This window comes from Psittacula echo, assembly GCF_963264785.1.
Source record: "Psittacula echo genome assembly, chromosome: 3".
NCBI lineage: Eukaryota > Metazoa > Chordata > Aves > Psittaciformes > Psittacidae > Psittacula > Psittacula echo.
The window spans coordinates 65,129,421-65,151,500 of record NC_137736.1 but is presented as its reverse complement, the minus strand read 5'-3'; the positions used below and the strand labels follow the sequence as shown (position 1 = coordinate 65,151,500).

The window sequence follows — 22,080 nt, the reverse complement described above, 5'->3', positions numbered from 1 at the left end:
CAGATTAGCATTGAACAGATGTTACTATATTATCTCATTTTTAATGTTAAAATTAACCCATAAAATAGATGAAAAACCATGCAAGTATTTTTTTAGATATTAGTTGTTGCTGCATCTTCAAGTAAAAAGAACTTACTAGAAGTTGTTCTGTCAAAATAGAATTGCATAATACAGGTATGGAATTGTACAGGTTTGCATTTGACTTTCAAGTTAGTACTACCAAGAGGATAATGATTAAGGTAGTTTTTCAACGGCTATCCTAATACTGCAGTGCTGCCTTTGGCATGAGCACATAAATGTAGATGGAGTCTTATTGAAATTAGTGGAATCTCAGATAAATATAGAATGTTCTAATTCATATGGAGATATTAAAATCAGATCTGTATGTTATCAGAGCCTCTGTTATTACAAATTGCATCTAGATCAGGAATTAATCAGGAATGAGCTCATAATTGATGTTCTGTTGATATAGCCAGAGATGAATTTATTGACTTTGTGAGTTTCAAGCCAGCTAAAGGAGGACAAGATGATACCTGATCTTGCAAAAACCTTGCTAGTGCAAAGTTAATTTTTTGAAAATATTACTAAATTTGAACTAGCAAGTGATTTTATAAGCAATACTTTGTATTTGGTGCCTACAATACTCTTCTGCATTTACTGTACCATCTCACCATAGCCACAGAATAGTTTCTAATAATTTGGGCTCCTAAAGTAATAGTCACAAGTCACGTTCTTTACAGTGGTTCTGTTATATGTTTGGCTTTTTGCCTTCAGTCCAATTTAATGATACTTGCCTCTGTAGGACAGCTGTCAATGTAGGCACCCAGTGGTACAGTAAGTTCCCTTTCATGGTTTGGTCTTCTCTGTATCTCTGGGTCCAGATACCAGCCATTTCCTTCCTTCATTTCAGTGAATGGAATGTGAATATGGAAGGAAAATCTGCACAAGCAGCATCTTTTGCTGGGCTGCTTGGAGGAGTTAGTACTTTCTGTGGGCATAAGGAAGTTCTTTTACATTGTGTTTCCAAAAAATGTTGTCTTTTGGGAAAAAAAAGTAAATAATCCATTAAATAGTTTAATATCAAGACAGCTTCTAGGTCAGAGTGCTACTTATTTTAGCTCAAAGCTTGTAGAGATGAGGCTGTTCTTCTTACATACCTATGACCGATTTGATGATTAAAACAATGGCTAACAAAAATGAGGATGTGGTGTGTTGACCCTGACCAGCAGCCAAACACCCACACACTCCTTTTTACACTCCCCTCTTCTGTGGAAAATAGAGGGAAAGTGAAGATACTTGTGTATCGTATTAGTGACACTTTGATAGGGAAAGTAGCAGCTATTCCAAGCAAAATAAGGAATTCAGTTCACTACTTCCCATTGGTAGGCAGATGTCCAGTCACTTTCTGGAAAGCAGAGCCTCAGCACAAGTCATGCTTGCTTAGGAAGACAAATGCCATCACCACAAATGACCCCTTTCTGCCTGCTTTCCCTGAGATTTTCTTGCTGAGCACAATTGCATATAGTATTGAATATCCCCTTGGTCAGTTTGGGTCTGCTGCCCACGCAGTGTCCCCTCCCAGCCCCTTGCCCGCTACCCCCCAGCCAACTGGCCTCCTTTTTAATGTATGGGGAGGTTGGAGAGAAAGGCTTGATGCTGTGCAAGTACTGTTCAGCTGTAGCCAAAATACTGGGGCATAACCAACACTGGTTTAGCCCCAGTTACAAAGCACGGAAGCGTATGGGCAGCTGTGAAGAAAGTGAGCTCCATCCCAGCCAGACCCAGAACAGAGGGTAATTTTGATTGTCCCTGAATAGGGTAACTGACTACCTTTACACTCTTTATGCTAAATGCAGACTTTTCCTTCATTCGTTTTCAAAGAAACTACAGGGAGCAGTATTGTAATTTATTTATGGTGCTAACTATATACAATTGAGTATATTCTATTGTAAAATTCAGCTCTTGCTGGTGAGTAAAAGCTGGGATGCATGCAATAGCTAGTATTTTAGGTGTGGCTTTCCTGCTCTTTAAGATTTTAAATGTTGCACTTTAGAGTTTTACTGTAGTTTGATAGTGGCCTACCACAGCCTAGATTATGACATGTAGTGCCTTGAACTGCAGTTCTGTCTATCTCCTTGAGTCTTTCTCCCAGCAAGTGGTACAGATTTTGGGACCTGATTGATAAGCCGTACCAGCTCCTGGAGGTATTTTACACTCAAGTCATAAAGACTCCGTAAGTTCCCAGATTAGCTCTGAGAACATACAAGGCAGTGGTGCTTTTGTTTTGTGTTGCATTTTCAATGGTTTAGTGTGAGGTGTCCCTGCCCATGGCAGGGGGATTGGAACTAGATGATCTTAAGGTCCTTTCCAACCCTAACTATTCTATGATTCTATGTATTCCAGAGAGTTAGATGTAAAAATGCATATGGAACCACTGGTGTCTTTCAGTCCCAATCTTTATCCTACAGCAACACATTTTGAATGGAAAGTTGCAGATTCCCTGTCCTTTACTTTGTCTGTTTCTGTATGTAGCTTTTGGGCGATCAAAATAAGTTGTTCTGCAGTCTCTTAAAACAAAATTCTTCAGGTTGATATATATTGTATATAAGGTTAAAAAGTGTAACAACTTTTATAAAATAAAAATCAGGAAATAATGGCCACCTTCAGTTATGTCATAACTTAGAATCCTAGAATCATAGAATAGTTAGGGTGGGAAAGGACGTTAGATCATCTAGTTCCAACCCCCCTGCCCTGGGCAGAGAAACCTCACACTAAACCATGCCACGCAAGACCTTATCCACAACCTGGCCTTGAACACTGCCAAGGATGGAGCATTCACAACCTCCCTGGGCAACCCATTCCAGTGCCTCACCACCCTCTCAGTAAAGAATTTCTTCCTTATATCCAATCTAAACTTCCCCTGTTTAAGCTTGAAGCCGTTACCCCTTGTCCTGTCACTACAGTCCCTGATGAATAGTCCCTCCCAAGCATCCTTGTAGGCCCCCTTCAGATACTGGAAGGCTGCTATGAGGTCTCCACGCAGCCTTCTCTTCTCCAGGCTGAACAGCCCCAACTTTCTCAGCCTGTCTTCATATGGGAGGTGCTCCAGTCCCCTGATCATCCTCGTGGCCCTCCTCTGGACTTGTTCCAACAGTTCCATGTCCTTTTTATGTTGAGGACACCAGAACTGCACACAATACTCCAAGGGAGGTCTCATGAGAGCAGAGCAGAGGGGCAGGATCACCTCCTTCGACCTGCTCTGGTCACGCTCCTTTTGATGCAGCCCAGGATACAGTTGGCTTTCTGGGCTGCGAGCGCACACTGAAGCCGCCTCATGTTCATTTTCTCATCGACCAACACCCCCAAGTCCTTCTCCACAGGGCTGCTCTGAATCTCTTCTTTGCCCAACCTGTAGCTGTGCCTGGGATTGCTCCAACCCAGATGTAGGACCTTGCACTTGGCATAGTTAAACTTCATAAGGTTGGCATCAGCCCACCTCACAAGTGTGTCGAAGTCCCTCTGGATGGCATCCCTTTCCCTCCAGTGTATCAACCGAACCACACAGCTTGGTGTCATCAGCAAACTTGCTGAGGGCGCACTCAATCCCTCTGTCCATGTCACTGACAAAGATGTTGAACAAGACCAGTCCCAACACCAATCCCTGAGGGACACCACTCGTTACCGGTCTCCAGCCGGACATCGAGCCATTGACCACAACTCTTTGCGTGCGGCCATCCAGCCAGTTCTTTATCCACCGAGTGGTCCACCCATCAAATTGATGTCTCTCCAATTTAGAGACAAGGATGTCATGTGGGACAGTGTCGAACGCTTTGCACAAATCCACGTAGATGATGTCAACTGCTCTACCCCTGTCCATCAGTTCTGTAGCCCCATCGTAGAAGGCCACCAAATTGGTCAGGCAGGATTTCCCCTTAGTGAAGCCCTGCTGGCTGTCACCAACACCTCCTTGTTTTTCATGTGCCTTAGCATGCCTTCCAGGAGAATCTGCTCCAAGATTTTGCCAGGCGCAGAGGTGAGACTGACTGGTCTGTAATTCCCTGGGTCATCCATTTTCCCCTTCTTGAAAATGGTGGTTATATTTCCCTTTTTCCAGTCGTTGGGAACTTCACCTGACTGCCATGATCTTTCAGATATGATGGACAGTGGCTTAGCAACTTCATTCACCAGCTCCTTCAGGACCCGCGGATGGATTTCATCCAGTCCCATGGACTTGTGCAAGTTCAGGTTTTTAAGATGGTCTCAGACCAGATCCTCTCCTACAGTGGGCCTGGGGTCTTCATTCTCACAGTCCCTGCATCCGCCTTCCAAGACTTGGGTGGTGCGGTCAGAGCCTTTGCCAGTGAAGACCGAGGCAAAGGAGTCATTAAGAACCTCAGCCTTCTCCAAATCCAGGGTGCCCAGTTCTCCCAATATCTTCCGGAGGGAGCCTACGTTGTCCCTAGTCTGTCTTTTACTTGCTATGTACCTATAGAATCCCTTCCTGTTATCCTTAACATCCCTAGCCAAGTTTAATTCTAACTGGGCCTTAGCTTTCCTAACAAGGTCCCTAGCTTCCCGGACAACATCCCTGTATTCTTCCCAGGCTGCTTGTCCTTGCTTCCACCTTCTATAAGCCTCTTTTTTCCTTTGAATTTTCCTGAGCAGCTCCTTGTCCATCCAAGGAGGTCTCCTGGCCCTCTTGCTGCACTTCCTTCTAGTTGGGATGCAATGCTCCTGAGCTTGTAGCAGGTGATCCTTGAATAACAACCAGCAGTCTTGGGCCCCCCTGCCCTCTAGGGCTGTATCCCATGGAACCTTACTAAGCAGGTTCCTGAAGAGGTCTGTTCTCTTGAAGTCCAGGGCAGTGAGCTTGCTGCACGCTCTTCTCACTGTCCTGAGGATCTCGAATTCAACCATCTCGTGGTCACTGCATCCAAGGCTGCCCTGGAGCGTCACATTTCCAGCGAGCCCTTCCCCGTTGGTGAGCACGAGGTCAAGCATGGCACCTCTCCTTGTGGGCTCCTCTATTACTTGCAGAAGGAAGTTGTCTTCCACACAATCGAGGCGCCTCCTGGATTGCTTGTGCCGGGCCGTACCATCGCTCCAGCAGATGTCAGCGTGGTTGAAGTCCCCCATGAGAACAAGGGCCTGCAAGCGTGAGGTTGTTCCTATCTGTCTGTAGAATGCTGCATCCACAGATTCCTCTTGATCTGTAACAGATCCCCACAGTAATGTTCTCCCTTTAATCCTGACCCACAAACTCTTTGTTGACTGCTCACCTGTCCCCAGACAGAGTTCCATACTCTCCAGCCTATCCCTAACATAAATAGCAACTCCCCCTCCCCGCCTGCCAGGCCTGTCTTTTCTAAAGAGCCTGTAACTTTCCATTCCAACACTCCAGTCACAGGAGCCATCCCACCACGTTTCTGTGATGCCTACTATATCATACTCCCGTAGACGTGCACACATCTCTAATTCCTCTTGTTTGTTCCCCATGCTATGGGTGTTTGTATAGAGGCATTTGAGCCGAGCTCCAAATGAAGCCAGCTGATTTGCTGCAGCAGCTGGAATATCTCTACATTGCTCCAAGCCTTTATGATAGATGCTGGCAACTGCCTGGGTGTGTTGGGATGGAACGATGCCCCCCTCCCCCAACCCATCTAACTTCATCATCTTTCAGTTTGGAGTCCCAGTCTTCCCAAAATACACTTCTATGCCTCTATCTTCTTGGCAACTGCTTCTAGAAATACTTTGCACTCACTCAGGAGTCAATAGAGCATGAGGAAGAGATAATCACTTAACCACCAGAAAGTTCTACACATTGTAAACACCCCTATTCATCAGAATGTCTTCATTAAAATATATAATTTTGTTGACTAATTTTAACCATGAGCGTTTTTGTTTGTAAATGGCCACCATGACTGACATGTATCACAATTTCATTTGTTCTAGTGAGAATATATTCTTTTGCCCTCTTCCCACCTCCCCCTCCCCATTTCTTGATAAAGGATAATCTCTATTTGGTTGGTTGGTTGGTTGGTTTGGTTTGTTGCAAGATAGAGCTGATTTGTGTCTTTATAGCCAAATGTGCATCACTATGTCATTCCATTTCACTGTTTTCTAGGGTTATGAAGATTGGCTTCGACATAAAGCTGACAATGCTATGAACCAATACCCTGTTCATTTCATTCAACACGGTAAACTGGTTAGAAAGCAAAGCCGAAAATTAAGAGTAAGTAATTATGACTTAACAGAGTAAGGCTTTACTTCACACTTCCTGTAGAACAAATTATGCAGAAATGCAGCATGATGATGTTGCAGCAGTTATTAAATTTCATTGAGATTAGACTCGTAATATACTAATTTTTAATTTAATGCCACTCAGTAAATTTTATAAGCTAGATATGTTTCTATTTTATCTTGTTAACTCCTCCCATAACTGTTCCGTTCATTTTTCATTTTTTAACTCTAATTTTTCCACTCATGATCTGTCTTCTCTCCATTTTCAGTCTATGGTTATGCACATTAATGATGTATTTAAGACAGAGTATCATAGCGCTACTGATATGTCCTAAGTGTACAACATATACGCATACATATATATACAACACATTCAGAATACTTTCTTCATTACTTATCAAATCACAGTGTCTTCATTGGCTGTTGAATGTTGCTGCGTTCCCTTCCTGGCATTTTGAAGGTTATTTTCAGAATTAATTTCTGCTTTTTTTTTTTTTTTTTTTTTTTTGTGAGCAGATTCTGTGATTCTTTTTATCATTATTCTCTTTAGAACTCAGAAAGTTTGATAGCTATTTGTTTGGATTTTTCCTTATTTCTAATATCTTCATTAGGGATATCTTTTTCTGCTTTGCCTTGTTTGGACATAAATGGGCTCTACAGTGTTCACAGCCTTTCTGCTGATGCCTTTCTCTGTGACCTTCCCTTTGAGTGTGATAGCTTCTGCCTAGGGCTTTCTGGTAATAAAAAAAAAAATGAAAACATCACATGCTGAGTATTCCATGTACTAACTAAACAGTTAAGTATTCCAAATAAAGTACCACATGACTGAAATTTGTATTCCATTAAGTAATCTATTGCCCGTATTTTCTCAATTTCTCCTCTGTTCTTTGCATTTCAGAGACCGTATTTTGAGCAACTAGATGGTAGGAGACAGGCATAAGAAATACTTGCATGGAAAGGGTTATCTGTAAATATCTGAATAAGTATCTGGATAAATTCATGGACATGTATTAAGCAAGAAAATGGACTAGAACATGTAAAGGTAGACTCTTATGTACCTAAAGTCTGTGGACATTTGATTAAAGAAGAGGTTTCTTTTTCACTGCATCACAGACCAGTTGAGGTTGTCAGGCATGTGTGGAGGTCATCTGATCCAACCCCCTCTGCTCAAGCAGGACCACCAGGAGCTGATTGCCCAGGACCAGACAGCTTTTGGTTATCTCCAAGGGTAGAGATGCCACAACCTCCCTGGGCAATCTGTGCCATTTGTTAATTTTTTTTCTTATAATCGTTTGAGAAAGATGACCCCCAAAAATGTATCAAGGGCTTTTTTTCTCAAATGAATGGGTTAAAGTAATATTTTGAATTTATAGTTGGTTTCCTGTTCTGTGCCACTCAAACATGCTGTAAGATTTGACTTTTGTTTTCATGAATACAAACTAATTTGCTCACCTTTAAATATGGATAAAAATAGGATGGACTTCTAGTCATAAATTCTGCTGAAAATATATCCTGTTTTAGTTGCCAGACTTGGAAATCATAGCTTTTTCAACTCTCTCTAATGATTTTCACAGCTCTACATGCTTATCCTCAACAGCCAACAAAAGTAGCTCAAATCTTCAGCTGTTTTTGAAATAATGTTTTGTTGTATTTAATCTTAAAACAAGGATAGTATCTTCCATCTTTCAAATAAGGTTGCAAAACTTAATAAGGCAGTACTTGCAAAATGGTTATCCTGAAAGGAAATATAATACACAGCAGACCTCAGCCATTCCACAAGGTGTGATTCAGTTTTTGAGATATTCCTGTAGTTCTTTACTGCTGTGGTAAAATCGTGGTGTAAATAAAAGTAGATGAATTTTCTAAATATTTGAGTGAACCTATGTTTTGAAATCTCAAAATTGGGCTGCTACATAAATTATAAATGCATTTTTTTGTTGTATCTTTTCTTTAGGTTGGAGATATTGTAATGGTAAAAGAAGATGAAACATTCCCATGTGACTTAATATTTCTGTCAAGTAGTAGAGAAGATGGAACATGTTTTGTTACAACAGCTAGTTTAGATGGTGAATCCAGCCATAAAGTAATTAAATGTTCTAAATTTTCTTTCTGAGGCAAACCTTGCTTTTAATTTTTCACATTTGACTGCATGCTTACATGTGTAAGCAGATAAACTAACTTGTATAACTTAGGTTTCTACCAATTGACTGAATTTCTCTTAAAGTAACATTTTATGGAAAGTTTAAAAATGTATATATTTTTGACTTTGTGTCCAGTATAGGCATGCAGATTACAGAGGTAATGCACAAACTTTTTTGTACTTAAATGCTTTCATGGTGACCTGATTAGTGACCACACTGCAAGGTACTTGCATGTAATGTAAGATGATGCCCACTTAGGAGCATTTGAAGGTGCATCTTACTTGAACTATGAGCTCTTATGTGAAAGTTAATAAATCTGCTTCAAGCTGAACTGAAATATATGTGCAGATTAATGTCTTCTGTATCTGTCCTTTTTTATTTTATTTACATCTTGATATTTGTTCCAGACTCACTATGCTGTTCAAGATACAAAGGCATTTCACAATGAACAAGAAATGGATGCACTACATGCTACCATTGAATGTGAACAACCTCAGCCTGACCTTTATAAGTAAGAAAATAATTCTTGCCCATTTTATTTAGTGTTACCTAACAATAAATTATAAGAATATCATAATGAAAATATACTGGCTGCATCTGACTGGTTAGAGTGGGCCCCAGAGTGAGCTTGAAGTCAGGTTAGTTCTCCATCCTTGCCCCTTTCCTGCAGGTAGTTCACTGGTCTGCTCTAGGGCAGTGATCTCCAAAGAGGGGTGCACAAAGCAGTCCATTTGTGTGTGTGGCAAAAATTTTAGAACTTGTGGGGGTTTTTTAGTCTGAAAAATAAGAAAGAAATTAAGTTTTACTAATATTTAATACATTTACTAATTTACTATTTAATATTTACTAATTTAATATTTAATACATTTACTAATATTTAATACATTTCTTGACACTGGCTGTCAAGAAATAGACTGTATGTCAGAGTCCCATGTCACATACAGTTTGTGACAAATCTTCAGGGGATGAGTGGATATTCTGCAACATGGAGACATTGCTTGTGGCACCATGGCTTGTTCTTTTGCTTTCAGCACACATGAATATGTATTGGTAGACAGCTTCTATCTCTGCTACTTTTTGCTTGGCACTTTAATGGTCAACAAACCACAGTGGCAAATCTTTCTTTCCAAGAAAGACCACATGGTCTTTTTGCATCATGATGCATCATAACAAACTCTACAGTGTCTTTGGATGTACCTCTGCTGTGTTATATATTCTCTCAGCAGACAGGTTGCCAATTCTCTGAGCCTGGGAGGTTTCACTTTCAGAGTAACAGACCCACCAGTTCCCCACCATCCAGTTCCTCTACCATCCAGAATGCCGATGTTTGGCATAATCTGGTTTGATTTGAAGTTATCCACTTAGACTGTGATATTGCAAATACGGCATACTGGGTCTGACTGGAATGTAGTAAATATTCTTCATAGCAGCCCATTTGGTCTAGTGGTTTTGATTTGTAACAAAACCAGTGTTAATAACACACCCGTGTTTTCGCTGCTGCTGGAAAATGCTTGTGCAGTGTGAAGGCTTTCTCTGATTCTCACTCTGCCCCTCCAGCAAGTAGGCTGGGGTTGGGTGGGAGGCTGGGAGTGGACACAGCCAGGAAATTGACCTCAGCTGACCAGAGGGATATTCTGTGCCGCATAATGTTGTGCTCAGCAATAAAACTAGTAGTCTTTCAAAAGTAGCTGTTGCTTGAAGACTGGCTGGGCATTGGTCTGCTTATGGGAGGTGGTGAGTGCTTGCCTTTGTGTCACTTGGTTTTTTTTCTTCACTTACTAATCTGTCATTATCTCGCTTTTGCTCTTCCAGTTCTCTCTCCTATCCTACTGGGAAGGGAATGAGCAAGAGGCTAGTGCATGCTTAGTTGCTGTCCAGCAGCAACCCACCACATACAGATAAAATGTACTTAGAGAGATATTCAGAGGGAAAATTGCTTATTTGCCTTACACTTTTGTTTTAAACTCAATTGTAGGGTTTAGGTTTTGTAAAGGATACTAATTACACTAGCTTACCTTAGGTAATTTAGGGAATAAGATTTCTTGTTATTTCTTGCTAATGGGTCTACTTAGAATGCTTAGTTCTAATTTTAGAATCTCCTACATCTTTTTATATGGACACTTTACACTAACTTACTGTTCTGTGTATTTTTCTGTTTACATGTATCTCCATGTTCTTGTTTATGTTCTGGGTGATCAGAGCTTGTTCAACTGGAGGGTGCTCACTGTAATAAATACTTTGTAGAAAATCTTTCTCAAATAATCTATTCTTACATATATTTTTTGAAGTGAGAGTAATTTTCTTTGTTTTTAAACATGTATGTGTGGTGTATGTATATCTGTAATGTACATTACACTGAAATATTTGGACATATATGCATAATAATACGCAAATTAGCAATGTTGTTAAGCTATTTCTATGCTTCCCTTGCAGATTTGTTGGTCGAATAAATGTTTACCATGATAGGAATGAGCCTACTGCAAGGTAGGGAAAATCCAGAGATTTTACACACTTAAAACATTTCCAGGGTTGTGCTGATTTTGACCAGGGTAGATCTAATTTTCTTCATAGTAGCTGGTACTGGGACTGTGTTTTGGATTTGTGCTGGAAACTGTTGATAATTCAGGGTCAAGGCCTTTTCTGCCTCTGGCCCCATCAGGAAGTAGACTGGGGACACAGCCAGAACAGCTGACCCCAACTGACCAGAGGGATATCGCAAACCATGTGGCATTATGCTTAGCATATACTGCTGGGGGAAGAAGGAGGGAGGGGAGAATGTTCATAGTAATGGCATTTGTCTACCTAAGTCACTGTTACATGTGATTGAGCCCTGCTGTCCTGGAGATGGCTGAACCCCTGCCTGCTGATGGGAAGTGGTGCCTATTACACTGTTTCTATCTCAACCCAGGAGTTTTCTTGGTTTTACTTTTCTGATTTTCTCCCATCCCATTGAGGGCAGGAGGGAGTAACTGAGTGGCAATGTGGGGCTTAGTTGCTGGCTGAGGTTAAAACACAACAAGGTTCAAATAGGTATCAATGGTGAACATTACCTTTGGTTCACCAACAACGCACTGCCTTGTCTTATTAATGGAATGTTTTTCTCATACAAATTTCCAGACTTATTTCATATGTAAGTATTTCATATTTTAGTCAGATTCATATTTTTGTCTTTATTCAACTTCAATTTTATGTGACGTGTGTTTAGTTTATAAATTATGTTGATAGGATTTTGACCGTGCTTGTACAATACTGCTCCATTAGCATGAGATCCTGGTAGCACACTAAACAATATGAATAGTACCACTTGTGTATTTCTCTGTTTTTTTCTTCTTAGAAATTTAAGAATATGAACATGCCCGATATAATGTTTAGTTTTAGTAGCATTTTTTGTATATTTTTCTAAAATGTCTAGTGTTGTGTGTTCAGGAAGGCAACATCCAAGGTAATTAATTTTGTATGTTGTGTAGAATGTGATGATCTGTTACCCTGGGTCTGGCACTTAGAAGGGTCTGCCTCCTGTGCAGATAGGCTTTATCCTGAAGGGAGTGCAGTGTTTTGTGCTCAAGGAGCAGTCTCAGGACATTCCTTATCCAGCAAATAAAGAAGAAAAAATGAAGCAGTCAAAAGAGGCACGAGTCTTCCTGTCTTTTCTGCATAGGATCTTCTGTCTACCACCAAGGAAGAGACTTACTGTATCTCATTTTGTTCAGGTCCTTGGTACAAAGAGGCAAAGCAATAGGAGGGAAAGCTTCTTGCTCGGGTGATATCCTAGACTCCAGCATATGGGTGGTGTACAAGTGTGTCTACATGTCTGATTTCTATCACAGTCTGCTATGAAAACTGTCCTTTTTTTTTCTTTTTTTAACTTTTTTCTCTTTAAAGATTGACTAATACGGTTGGTTGGAGATGAACTTGGGTGGGAGAGGACAATAAAATAAGCAAAAAATACCTTTTTAATCTCAGCAGCAATAGATTGATCTGTGTATAACATGAGAAGAAAGTCTGTGGCATTAAGACTTACATTCCTTGGACAGCACTATTAGAACATGGGTATTTTTTACTATATTGGGATATAATGTCTTATAATCCAAGTAATTCATATAACATCACTCCACTGGTTTAGACGGAACTAGTTTCAGGTTGTACGGCCTGGGATGTTTTTTTTTTGTCTTTAGAGTTTCTTGATTTTGGAACACTTTGAACATTAAAAAACCCTGAACTTCTTGGGTTTTTTCATTACTGTATATATGGTCTGATAATTCTACATGCTTTCTGTCTATAAAGTTAGTCCTTGGTTTTGCACTAATATGGTGATTTATATTATTTTGAATTGCATAGGGATCCTTACATTAATTTCCTTATTCCTCAATAAACTATTTTACCTATATTCAACTTTATGCTTTGAAATGTATGCCGTAAATATCAAACAGTACCTTATATGCCATTTATACTTAAAATAAAATGGAAGAATGTTTTATCCTTAATAAGTAATTCTAACATGTGGGATACTATAGTTTATATAAGCCTAAAAAAGACTTGAATTGATATTTTTAAAGATAAGCACCTTGCTATTAGGATCATGAGTCTTTATTTAGATACCTGCATATGTGGTTCTTGGATGCATTGGTTTAAGACTTGAATTGTGAAATTATGAGCTTAATTTTAGGCATCTACATATTTTTAATTTTAACTGAAAGCTTTAAATATGCCTAGTAATTCTGTTACACAAAGTAAAAATATTTGACTAAAACTAATTTCCTCTTTTGTGTGGCTTCTACTAAGGTCTGCTGTTTCTCTCTAAACGTTTATATTTTGTAACATTTATCTTTTGCAGGCCATTAGGATCTGAAAATCTGCTTCTTAGAGGAGCCACTTTAAAGAATACAGAAAAAATCTTTGGTAAAACTTTCTATTGATTATTTAAATGGACTGTGAAGTAGCAAGCAAACAGTAAACAAGGCTACAACCCTACAGTTACTCCTGACCATATGGTTTCTATTGAGTCACTTGATTTACAACTTGTTAATAAGGTTTACTGTTGTTATTGCAGTGAAGTAACTATTAATGATGTATATGACTATAGAGGGGTTTTGGGAGGAGGATTTTATTGTTTGTCTTTAAGGATTACTTAAGGTGACTCAAGAAGACTCAACTTCATGTAAATATATGGCTTTTGAACAGGCACTGGAAATTGATGTTATCCCAAAACAGTTAACGAGCCTGTTGAAAAATCTTTATAATCTGTTTTGCTCGTTTGTTGAAACAGACACCCCAACCAGATATAAATATGATTGATCAAAGAAACATCAATCCACTTAAACAGTTCCTGATCAAAATTAGACTTTCTGTTAGCAAGTATACTTTATGTGTACAAATTGTCCTCATTCTATAGAAAATGTTGCATGTTTTAGCAGAAATTGGAAGCACAAACCGAGATTTATTTTTTTTTCTTTTTAATTCTTCAAGAAAGCCTAGTAGGAGTAGTAGTTCTGTTATAACAAGCCAGTCTTTATCAATGACTAAAGGAACAAGGATCCAAATCATCCTTTATCATTTACAACTTCCGTACTCTCAAAAAGATCAGTGATAGCCATGAACTTAGCCTAAACTACCAAAATCTAGCAACTTTTTCTCAAAAGAGAGTGCAAAAAGTATGTATTAGTTTAAACTTCCTCTTTCTGCTTTTAGTTGTAGTCTAAAATAGATGAACTAATATAATCAGTTTGTAGAAAGTATTTCTGTAAATTTCAGGAGATGGTTTTAATATTTCTGTTATCTTGAGTATTGGGCAGAAATGTTCCTAATGAGTGGTTGTTTCTGGTCTGCCTTACATATGCAGCGTTTGCCATTACCCCAGCACAATCCATATCCTGAATTATTTTATTTAGCAATGTACAGGTGTGCTTGCTTAAGTACTTCAAGTCCATCATCTTGTTTACAGCTCCTTTTAGTTGCTGTGCTCAATCTTCTGAGGTTTAGTCTTTTGATCTGTATTCTCAACAGGAAATTTGTAATGTCAAACGATCACTCTTTTCATGAATTATAAAATTTGACTGAAACAAGCAAAATTGATGGTTGCCTTTTATTCTTCTTGGATGTATCCTGTAGTTTAGCCCTATCTGGATTTTCTTTGACAATGTATGACTTAGATTCTAAAATTATAGCCACAAAAGAGAACATAAAAATGCAAGGCAATTTATGCAAACACCGATTTGGATTGGCTTTGATACATAGCAACATGTTAGCAATTGGGAGCTGTGACTCTGGAATGGGATGTAAATGCTGCTTAATATTTCCCTTTAAGAACTTTATTAAAGTTATTCTTTATTAAAACTATTTCTGTTTTCTGAGTATCATCCAAATCTGTGTTCTTTTTCTTCGAACTATAGAGAATTAAAGAAATAATGGAGTATAATAGCAAAGTGAATTGTGCTTTTATGAAGTTCTTCTACTGTGTAATCGTTAGTAAAACAAGTTGTCTAATTTCAGGTGTTGCTATCTACACTGGCATGGAAACTAAGATGGCATTAAATTATCAGGCAAAATCACAGAAACGATCTGCTGTAGAAAAGTAAAATTTCTAATATTCATTTTGGGGGGTGGAAAACTGCATATTCAGATGGTGAATAAAAGGGGATTTTTTAATATTTTTTTTTTTATTTTACTAAATGTATGTGTTTCATTAAAGGTAGAGGGACTTAACGGTTTGTCTTCAGTAAAAACAATTTTTTTGATGCACTTTACTGTGGATCAACTGCAGTAACACAAAGCCGGTCTGTGGCAGGTTTTCCATGGTTTAGCTAAAATTAAAAGTTCCATGCAGGGCATATATGATGGGACAGGAAGACACTGCTATCCTCAAGGAACGAGCTGACATTGGTTGCTTACTTTTTTAAAGAGAGATAAGTATTCTTTAGTCCTACTCTGCTATCTGAAATCATCAGCTCTGAATAAGGTGTCCAAGCCTTGTGGAAAAAAAAAGGTGTTGATTAAGGCAAGATGTACTGACCAGCTCTTCTCTTACACAGTGACCGAGCACTGGTGATGTGTGTTTTTCAGTTCTTATTGATGTATAACCTGTGGCTTCTAGTTCATGCCCATCATCAATGAAAATATAATTTTAAATGTGAAGTGTTCTTGCTCTTTTTTTAGATCTGTCTAGAAAGAGTTATATCATTACAGCTACATAGCAAAATGTTCTCAATAGATTCATATTCCATGAAAGTATGTATGTGTTTTATTATTAGTTCAGAGAAATTGCATAAAAAGGCCTGCAGATACATGTCTGGTTATTCTGATTCCGTCTATGCTATTGTTTTCACTCGTACTTGGTTTGGTAAGGTGTCACACACATTTTGGAAAACAATTACAGCAGTTTACATTTTAAATAGAAAATCGTCCTCAATAATATTTTTCTGTATTGGGAAAATGCTGTAAAAAAGTCATAGCGTTAGGCTTGCAGCAAGTGTTAAGCTGAAGCACAAATGTAACATTTTTCAATAAACTATAGTTTATGTGCTAATGGAGTTCTCACTTTGCCTTTATTTTTTTTTTTTTTTAGATCAATGAATGTATTCCTTATTGTATACCTCTGTATTCTCATCAGTAAAGCACTAATAAATACTGTCCTGAAGTATGTCTGGCAGAGTGAACCATTTCGTGATGAGCCATGGTATAATCAGAAAACAGAGCCAGAAAGGAAAAGAAATTTGGTATGGAAATAAATTTAAAAACCAAAGAAGTTTTACTAAACCTGTAATGTGTAAGAATCCTACTGAAAAGTGTATACAGCCTGCTTACTTACTGATCATAAAATGTTGCTTCTGTTTGCTAATAGTGGTGACATTTGCAGAAAGCTTGTGTATTAAATTTTTGCACTCAAGTTATACATATGAATTTAACTGATGAGAAAATGTCATGTTTAATATAAGAATTGCCCTCTTGCAGAGAAATATAGGACTGAAAGGTATCTGACAGCTGTTGGCAGTCATATAACAGATGTGTTCAAAAGAATCCGCTGTGGGAATCTGTGTAACAATACCCCTTAAAAGCTTAGTTTGATATAGCTCTGTAACTCTGTCATGAGCACTGGAGACCCACAAGAGTGTTGCCAGTGTCTGATGACCCTACCAGAGAAAGAACATAGTCCAGAATGGATACCCACATGATCCAAAGTAACAAACTGAGCCCAGCACTACAGAAAACACAATATGATGACACTAAATCCTTCCAGTGAGACTAGGGGAAAATTTTCTTGGTTACCCTAAATGCATGATGGGCACACACTAGCCAGGGATGTTCTAGATTTCTCATTACCACCAGCAGCACCATCTCAGCCTGCTTAGCAGGTTGACTATGGTTCCACAAGTCTCCACCACTGAAACAATTGAGCTAGGTTATATGCACACATTTTACTTGTTGAGAGAAGAAAGGGAAACCCTTTATTCATTAATGAAGTGCTGCCTGAAAGTTATGTAATTGATAATCCTTGAATGAGTTGCTGCAGGTTTATGTTGCTTTTCTGGTAATTTGTGAACGTACATGTTACCATTTTCCTTGTTCTCATACAGGTGTTCACCACTCTCATGAGTTGCTCTAGAATTTACAACTATGATGCGTGACTATACACCTGTAAAGAAAAATACAAATTTTAAGAAGTTTTTTTCTTTATGCCAAATCAGTTGTGATGTTATATATCATGAACACACGCGCACACACACACACACACACTTATGTTGAACTGTGAGCTTTGAAAAGTGTTGCTTACTGTTTGAAAGTTATTAGAAAAAAAATAATCTGCAAATGTATGTATTCATCTTTTGGTTTTTGATGGTACCTGAAAAATCAATATTTTTGTCTTGTTTCTTTGGCAGTTTCTTCGAGCTTTTACAGATTTCCTTGCATTCATGGTTCTTTTCAACTACATTATTCCTGTATCCATGTACGTCACTGTGGAAATGCAGAAATTTCTTGGTTCTTACTTCCTTACATGGGATGAGGAAATGTTTGATGAGGACACAGGTGAAGGACCACTGGTGAATACTTCTGACCTCAATGAAGAGTTGGGACAGGTAAATTTTAACAAATGGTAATTTTTTTTCAGCCTTCTCTACCATAAGTTTTTATTTTAAAATTGTTAGGGTTTTCTTTTCAGCTTGAAATATTGAAAAATTCAGTATTGAGACAAAAGGAGTGTTTCCAGGGCAGTAACAGTGCCCAGGTGTATAACTGTATATGACCATTAGTCCAGAATCATCACTTCAACTAATGTAATTGTAGTGGGGAATTCTGATACCACCCTAAGGACCCTTCTGACAGAAACCGATCTAAATCCAGGCATGTACATTAAATAATGATCCTTGGGAAATTGAGTTCATGTGCATTTCGTTTCCGTAAGTATCTGTCTTGCAGCAAGAAAGCAATTAACAAAAAGGAGATTGGGAGAAGAGAGAAAATAGATTAAACACATTATTTATATGTGTTATGAGGCAAAAGATAGCTTTGCTGAGAGTCTTGTGTGCTAAAATCTTTCCAGGCCCAATTTCTGTGAAAGATGACTCCCAAAAGAAATTGTTGTCGTCTTTTTCTGAAAGAGGATGCACAAGGATCTTTAAAGGAAGATGTAACCCAGTAATAATCTCAGTTTTGTTAAGAGACCTTGGAAAATCTCTGTTCATGTTCCTGCTGTTTTTAATTTGTTCTTATTTGCAGATTGAGTATGTCTTCACAGATAAAACAGGAACGTTAACTGAGAACAACATGGAATTTGTAGAATGTTGCATTGAAGGGCACGTTTATGTGCCACATGTTATCTGCAATGGCCAAATTCTCCATGATTGTACAGGCATTGATATGATTGATTCTTCTCCAGGAGGAAGTGGAAAGGTATTATGACTTGTTCCTGGTTTTTATAATGAAACATGAAAATTGAACTGTGCTGATGTGAAGGGAATGTTAGAAATATAACATTCTTGAATTTCGCTAATCATAGTAGATAACTGCAGGAAATTCATCACAGCACAGACATTTTCCTTTCCTAGTTTAAACTAAGATTTAAAGACTTAATGGGAAGTTTCCCAACTTACTGCAGACGTAAAAATGAATTAAATAAAACCCAAAAATACAGAACTTTCTTTGGTTAGTAGCTAAAGAAATGTAATAGCTGGTTTCCATTTAACGTTAGTTGTAATAGGGAAAGCAAGGCAGGAAAACTCCTCAAGGGTGAAGATGAGTGTTCAAGGCAAACAGTCATCACTGAGTGAATATGTGGCCAGAGAATGGTTTATGATTAAATTACTTTTAAATGTGACTTAATATAGCCACATCTGAAATGTGTTATACACAGCATGTATGTGCTGCTGCTTTTTTGCTGTGTAAAGCAAAGTTAGGTGAAAGTTAAGGAGTTTTCATATGTCAACTAATGAGAAGGTTGTAAATGGGCAGGATAATCATAGCCAAAGGACAATGGATATATTTTTAAATATATCAGTACATTCTCAAATCATAGTTTGGCCGTAGTCTTCACTATGCCAAAACAAGGCCTCTTAAAATACATTGATGTAATTCAGCAGCCTTATGTCTGTCACCCACAGCCCTCAGAATGGGGTCCTAAGGTGTTTTTATCTTGGAATTATAATGGCAGAGTCAATTTGTACTGAACAGCACAGAAGAATAAGATTCGGACACAAAGTGACAGGTAGAATACAGTCAGGTATCCATGAAATAGAAATATTTTTCTGTTGTCAGAAGCTGTCACTACCAAACCATCTGAAATTTCATAGAAGTTGTTGTCTCCAGCTGCCAAAATGTCCACACTGCTACATTTTATATAGCTCTTAAAGATACTCAAGCTGCCTAAGGAACTGAAATCTCTAAACCCTGTTAAGACTTGTGCTTCAGGTGCTGCGACCCTCTGTCTGGACTCAGGACTCTAAAATTGTACCTCGACTAGTATATGATACAATTTGTTCAAAGTTTAAGTAAAAGTAAAGTTAAAAAACCTTTAGCCACATCTAGGACTCAGGAAGCAAGAGATGTACACTCTTTTGGGCATCAGGAGCTTGGCTTTCATGGCAATGCTAGTAGCAATAGCAGCTGTTGAGTAGTTGTGTGTACCACTGGGAAAGACTTGGCTCCCCCTAAAGGGCAAGTGACCTGTGACATTGCCTTTATCTGATAGAAACAGTAGTAATTAGTGACATGGAAAACTTTTCCTTCAGAAGGTTATCAAAGCAGTGCATGAAAGTGGTAACACATAATGGCAACTATTTCTTTTATGTTTTAGGAGAGAGAGGAGCTATTTTTCCGAGCTCTTTGTCTTTGCCACACCGTTCAGGTAAAAGATGATGACAGTGTAGATGGATTGAAGAAAAGCCAGCTCTCAAGAAGATCTTGCATATACATATCATCATCACCAGATGAAGTTGCTCTAGTTGAGGGAATACAGAGGTATGTGTATAATTAGATATTACAATTTTTTAATTTGTGGATCTAATCACTGAAGTTCAAAATTGTTTTAAGCACAAAAATTGTAATAAGAAACACCAGATCGGCACAGCTGATGATTTTCTCAACATACAGTCATGACTGCTCATATTCATAAATCAAATGAAACAGTTTGTGGGTTGGGTTTTGTGGTTTGGTGGGGATGTGTTTTGGTCACCAGTTCCCCCTTCCTACCCTCAAAAGAAGCTCAGTCTTAAATCCTTATGGCATGCTTAAACTGGATAATTATGTATTTGTTGTATTCATTCTCTTGATGTGTGTTTCATTTCACAGACTTGGTTACACTTATCTAAGGCTGAAGGACAATTTTATGGAGATCGTAAATCGGGAAAATAACATAGAGAAGTGAGTGGTTAAAAATACAACAAAATAGACAAATGAGGATATTTGTGACCTAATCTAATAGTTACTGATAGTTTTAGGAACTATGGTTAGGTTATTTTTCCTTTGTTATATGGTGAGTAGTAATTTTTAATAGAAAATGGTGTGTACCGAGTTTGTCATTAGCAAATAATCTGTATTTACAGGAGGGTAATATCTGTAGAATAAATTTTTATAGCTGGTTCAAAGAAAAATTAAAACAGGTACTGTTCTTGTTATTTTCCTTTGACAGAATAGGTTTTGTTGTCCATGATATGAGTAAAATTTTCAGTAACATTTTAGTAGTAGAGCTGTTCAGTGGGGTGCGCGTACTTTCAAACTTTCTACTTTCCACTTCTGTAGAAGTTTACTGGTGAAGTCTGTCATATATCTGAGTCTTCCTACGTGTGCACTCTGCTAACTACACAGGGATTCTTGGACACAAATATAGGAACCCTGCTGGCATTTTTCCCCCTTTTAGGGGAATATGGAGGATTTTTCCTGAAAGTTACTTCAGACTTTTGTGGCTCAGCTCATAAGAACTGCATTCAGTATCATTTGGTAGTTTATGAAAGTACTGTAATTACTAGGAATTTTCTCCAAAATGCATCATGGTTTGTAGATACAGGTCTGATCCAACTCCTTGTTAGAATCTGTTGTAACTTCTTAATGAACAAAGCGCTGTGGCCTTGTACAGGTTTGAATCTCAGACTGTTGTAAGGACTTAGAAATCAATGCCCTAATTAAACAAGTAGACCTATTTTATGAACAAAGTATTAACAGAGATGAATCCTGAAGAGTTTGGGATTAATGACTGAGATGCTTATATTTGTGCTGAAAAAGGGAGAATTTTAGATAAAAGGAAATAGGTAAGGTAGTAAATCATAAAAGTATGTTAACTGATGAATGATACAGAAACAGTACAATAAGAGCTTGTGTTTATTTTTCCGCCTAGAAGGGAAAAGAACATGGGATAAAATGAAATTGTAAAAAGCAATGGCAAATATAAAACCAGTAAAAAGAAATGTTTTTACACTTTAATAACTTGTCAGCCAACACTTGAGCAAGATTTATGAAATAATGTGGGCTCTTTGGGGAAATAGGAATAGTCAAAATTAGAAAAATATTAAAAAAAGACTTCTTGTAAACGCCGATGCATTTCAACTTCTAAGGCTATCCCTAGGTATTATACATAGGAATTTACTTTATAAGCAGTATAGTGCTCTACTGCAAGGTTTCTAGTCATATAAATAACTTATATTGACTATATACTAAAGAAGCTTATGAACATGATGCAGACAAATTCTGTTTGAAGTAATTAGGAGCTAAGGGCCTCCCCTATTTCTTATTTGTAACCTGCTATTTAACACTGTGGAACTTCACATTGCATAGTACTCAATATAATTTTCCATGTTAGAATTCATGTTTTAATTGATATGCTTGAAATTGTAACAACCAATTTAGGGATCTGGAAAAGCAGAGCTGTTTAAGAAATAATTCTGTTTCTGTTCCAGGTTTGAATTATTAGAGGTTTTGAGTTTTGATTCTGTGAGACGGCGAATGAGTGTAATTGTTAGATCTTCAACAGGTAGGGCTGTCACATCCTGTTTCCTCTTAGATGTTTTTGTTTCACTTGAATTTATCGAGGTTTATCAAAGATTTAAGCATTAATCACAGTCTGTGTGTCTGTCTTTATAAAAAAGGGGACTAGGTACCAGCATGACTGCAAATGCTATAAAATTTGGAAGAAATGCTTTTGAAGACTTAGTAATTTGCATGATTTTTTGAAGAAGGATATATTTGCCGTTTTGAATTCCATATGCTGTCTCTTTCA

At 38.0% G+C, this 22,080-nt stretch overlaps 1 protein-coding gene across 2 annotated transcripts in view; it reads left to right on the top strand.

Moving 5' to 3' along the window:
- Nucleotides 1-22,080, top strand: part of ATP11A (ATPase phospholipid transporting 11A) — a gene marked incomplete at both ends in the record, with an annotated part of 119,473 nt that overhangs the window by 71,902 nt on the left and 25,491 nt on the right. For both annotated transcript variants that reach the window (XM_080613781.1, XM_080613782.1), the window contains 12 exons: nt 6,125-6,232; nt 8,195-8,323; nt 8,789-8,892; nt 10,815-10,865; nt 13,216-13,280; nt 14,871-14,952; nt 15,943-16,093; nt 17,255-17,452; nt 18,093-18,266; nt 19,666-19,829; nt 20,160-20,231; nt 21,761-21,834. In XM_080613781.1, coding sequence (XP_080469907.1) covers nt 6,125-6,232; nt 8,195-8,323; nt 8,789-8,892; nt 10,815-10,865; nt 13,216-13,280; nt 14,871-14,952; nt 15,943-16,093; nt 17,255-17,452; nt 18,093-18,266; nt 19,666-19,829; nt 20,160-20,231; nt 21,761-21,834 — 1,372 coding nt within the window. The remainder of the gene's footprint in view (nt 1-6,124; nt 6,233-8,194; nt 8,324-8,788; nt 8,893-10,814; nt 10,866-13,215; nt 13,281-14,870; nt 14,953-15,942; nt 16,094-17,254; nt 17,453-18,092; nt 18,267-19,665; nt 19,830-20,159; nt 20,232-21,760; nt 21,835-22,080) is intronic.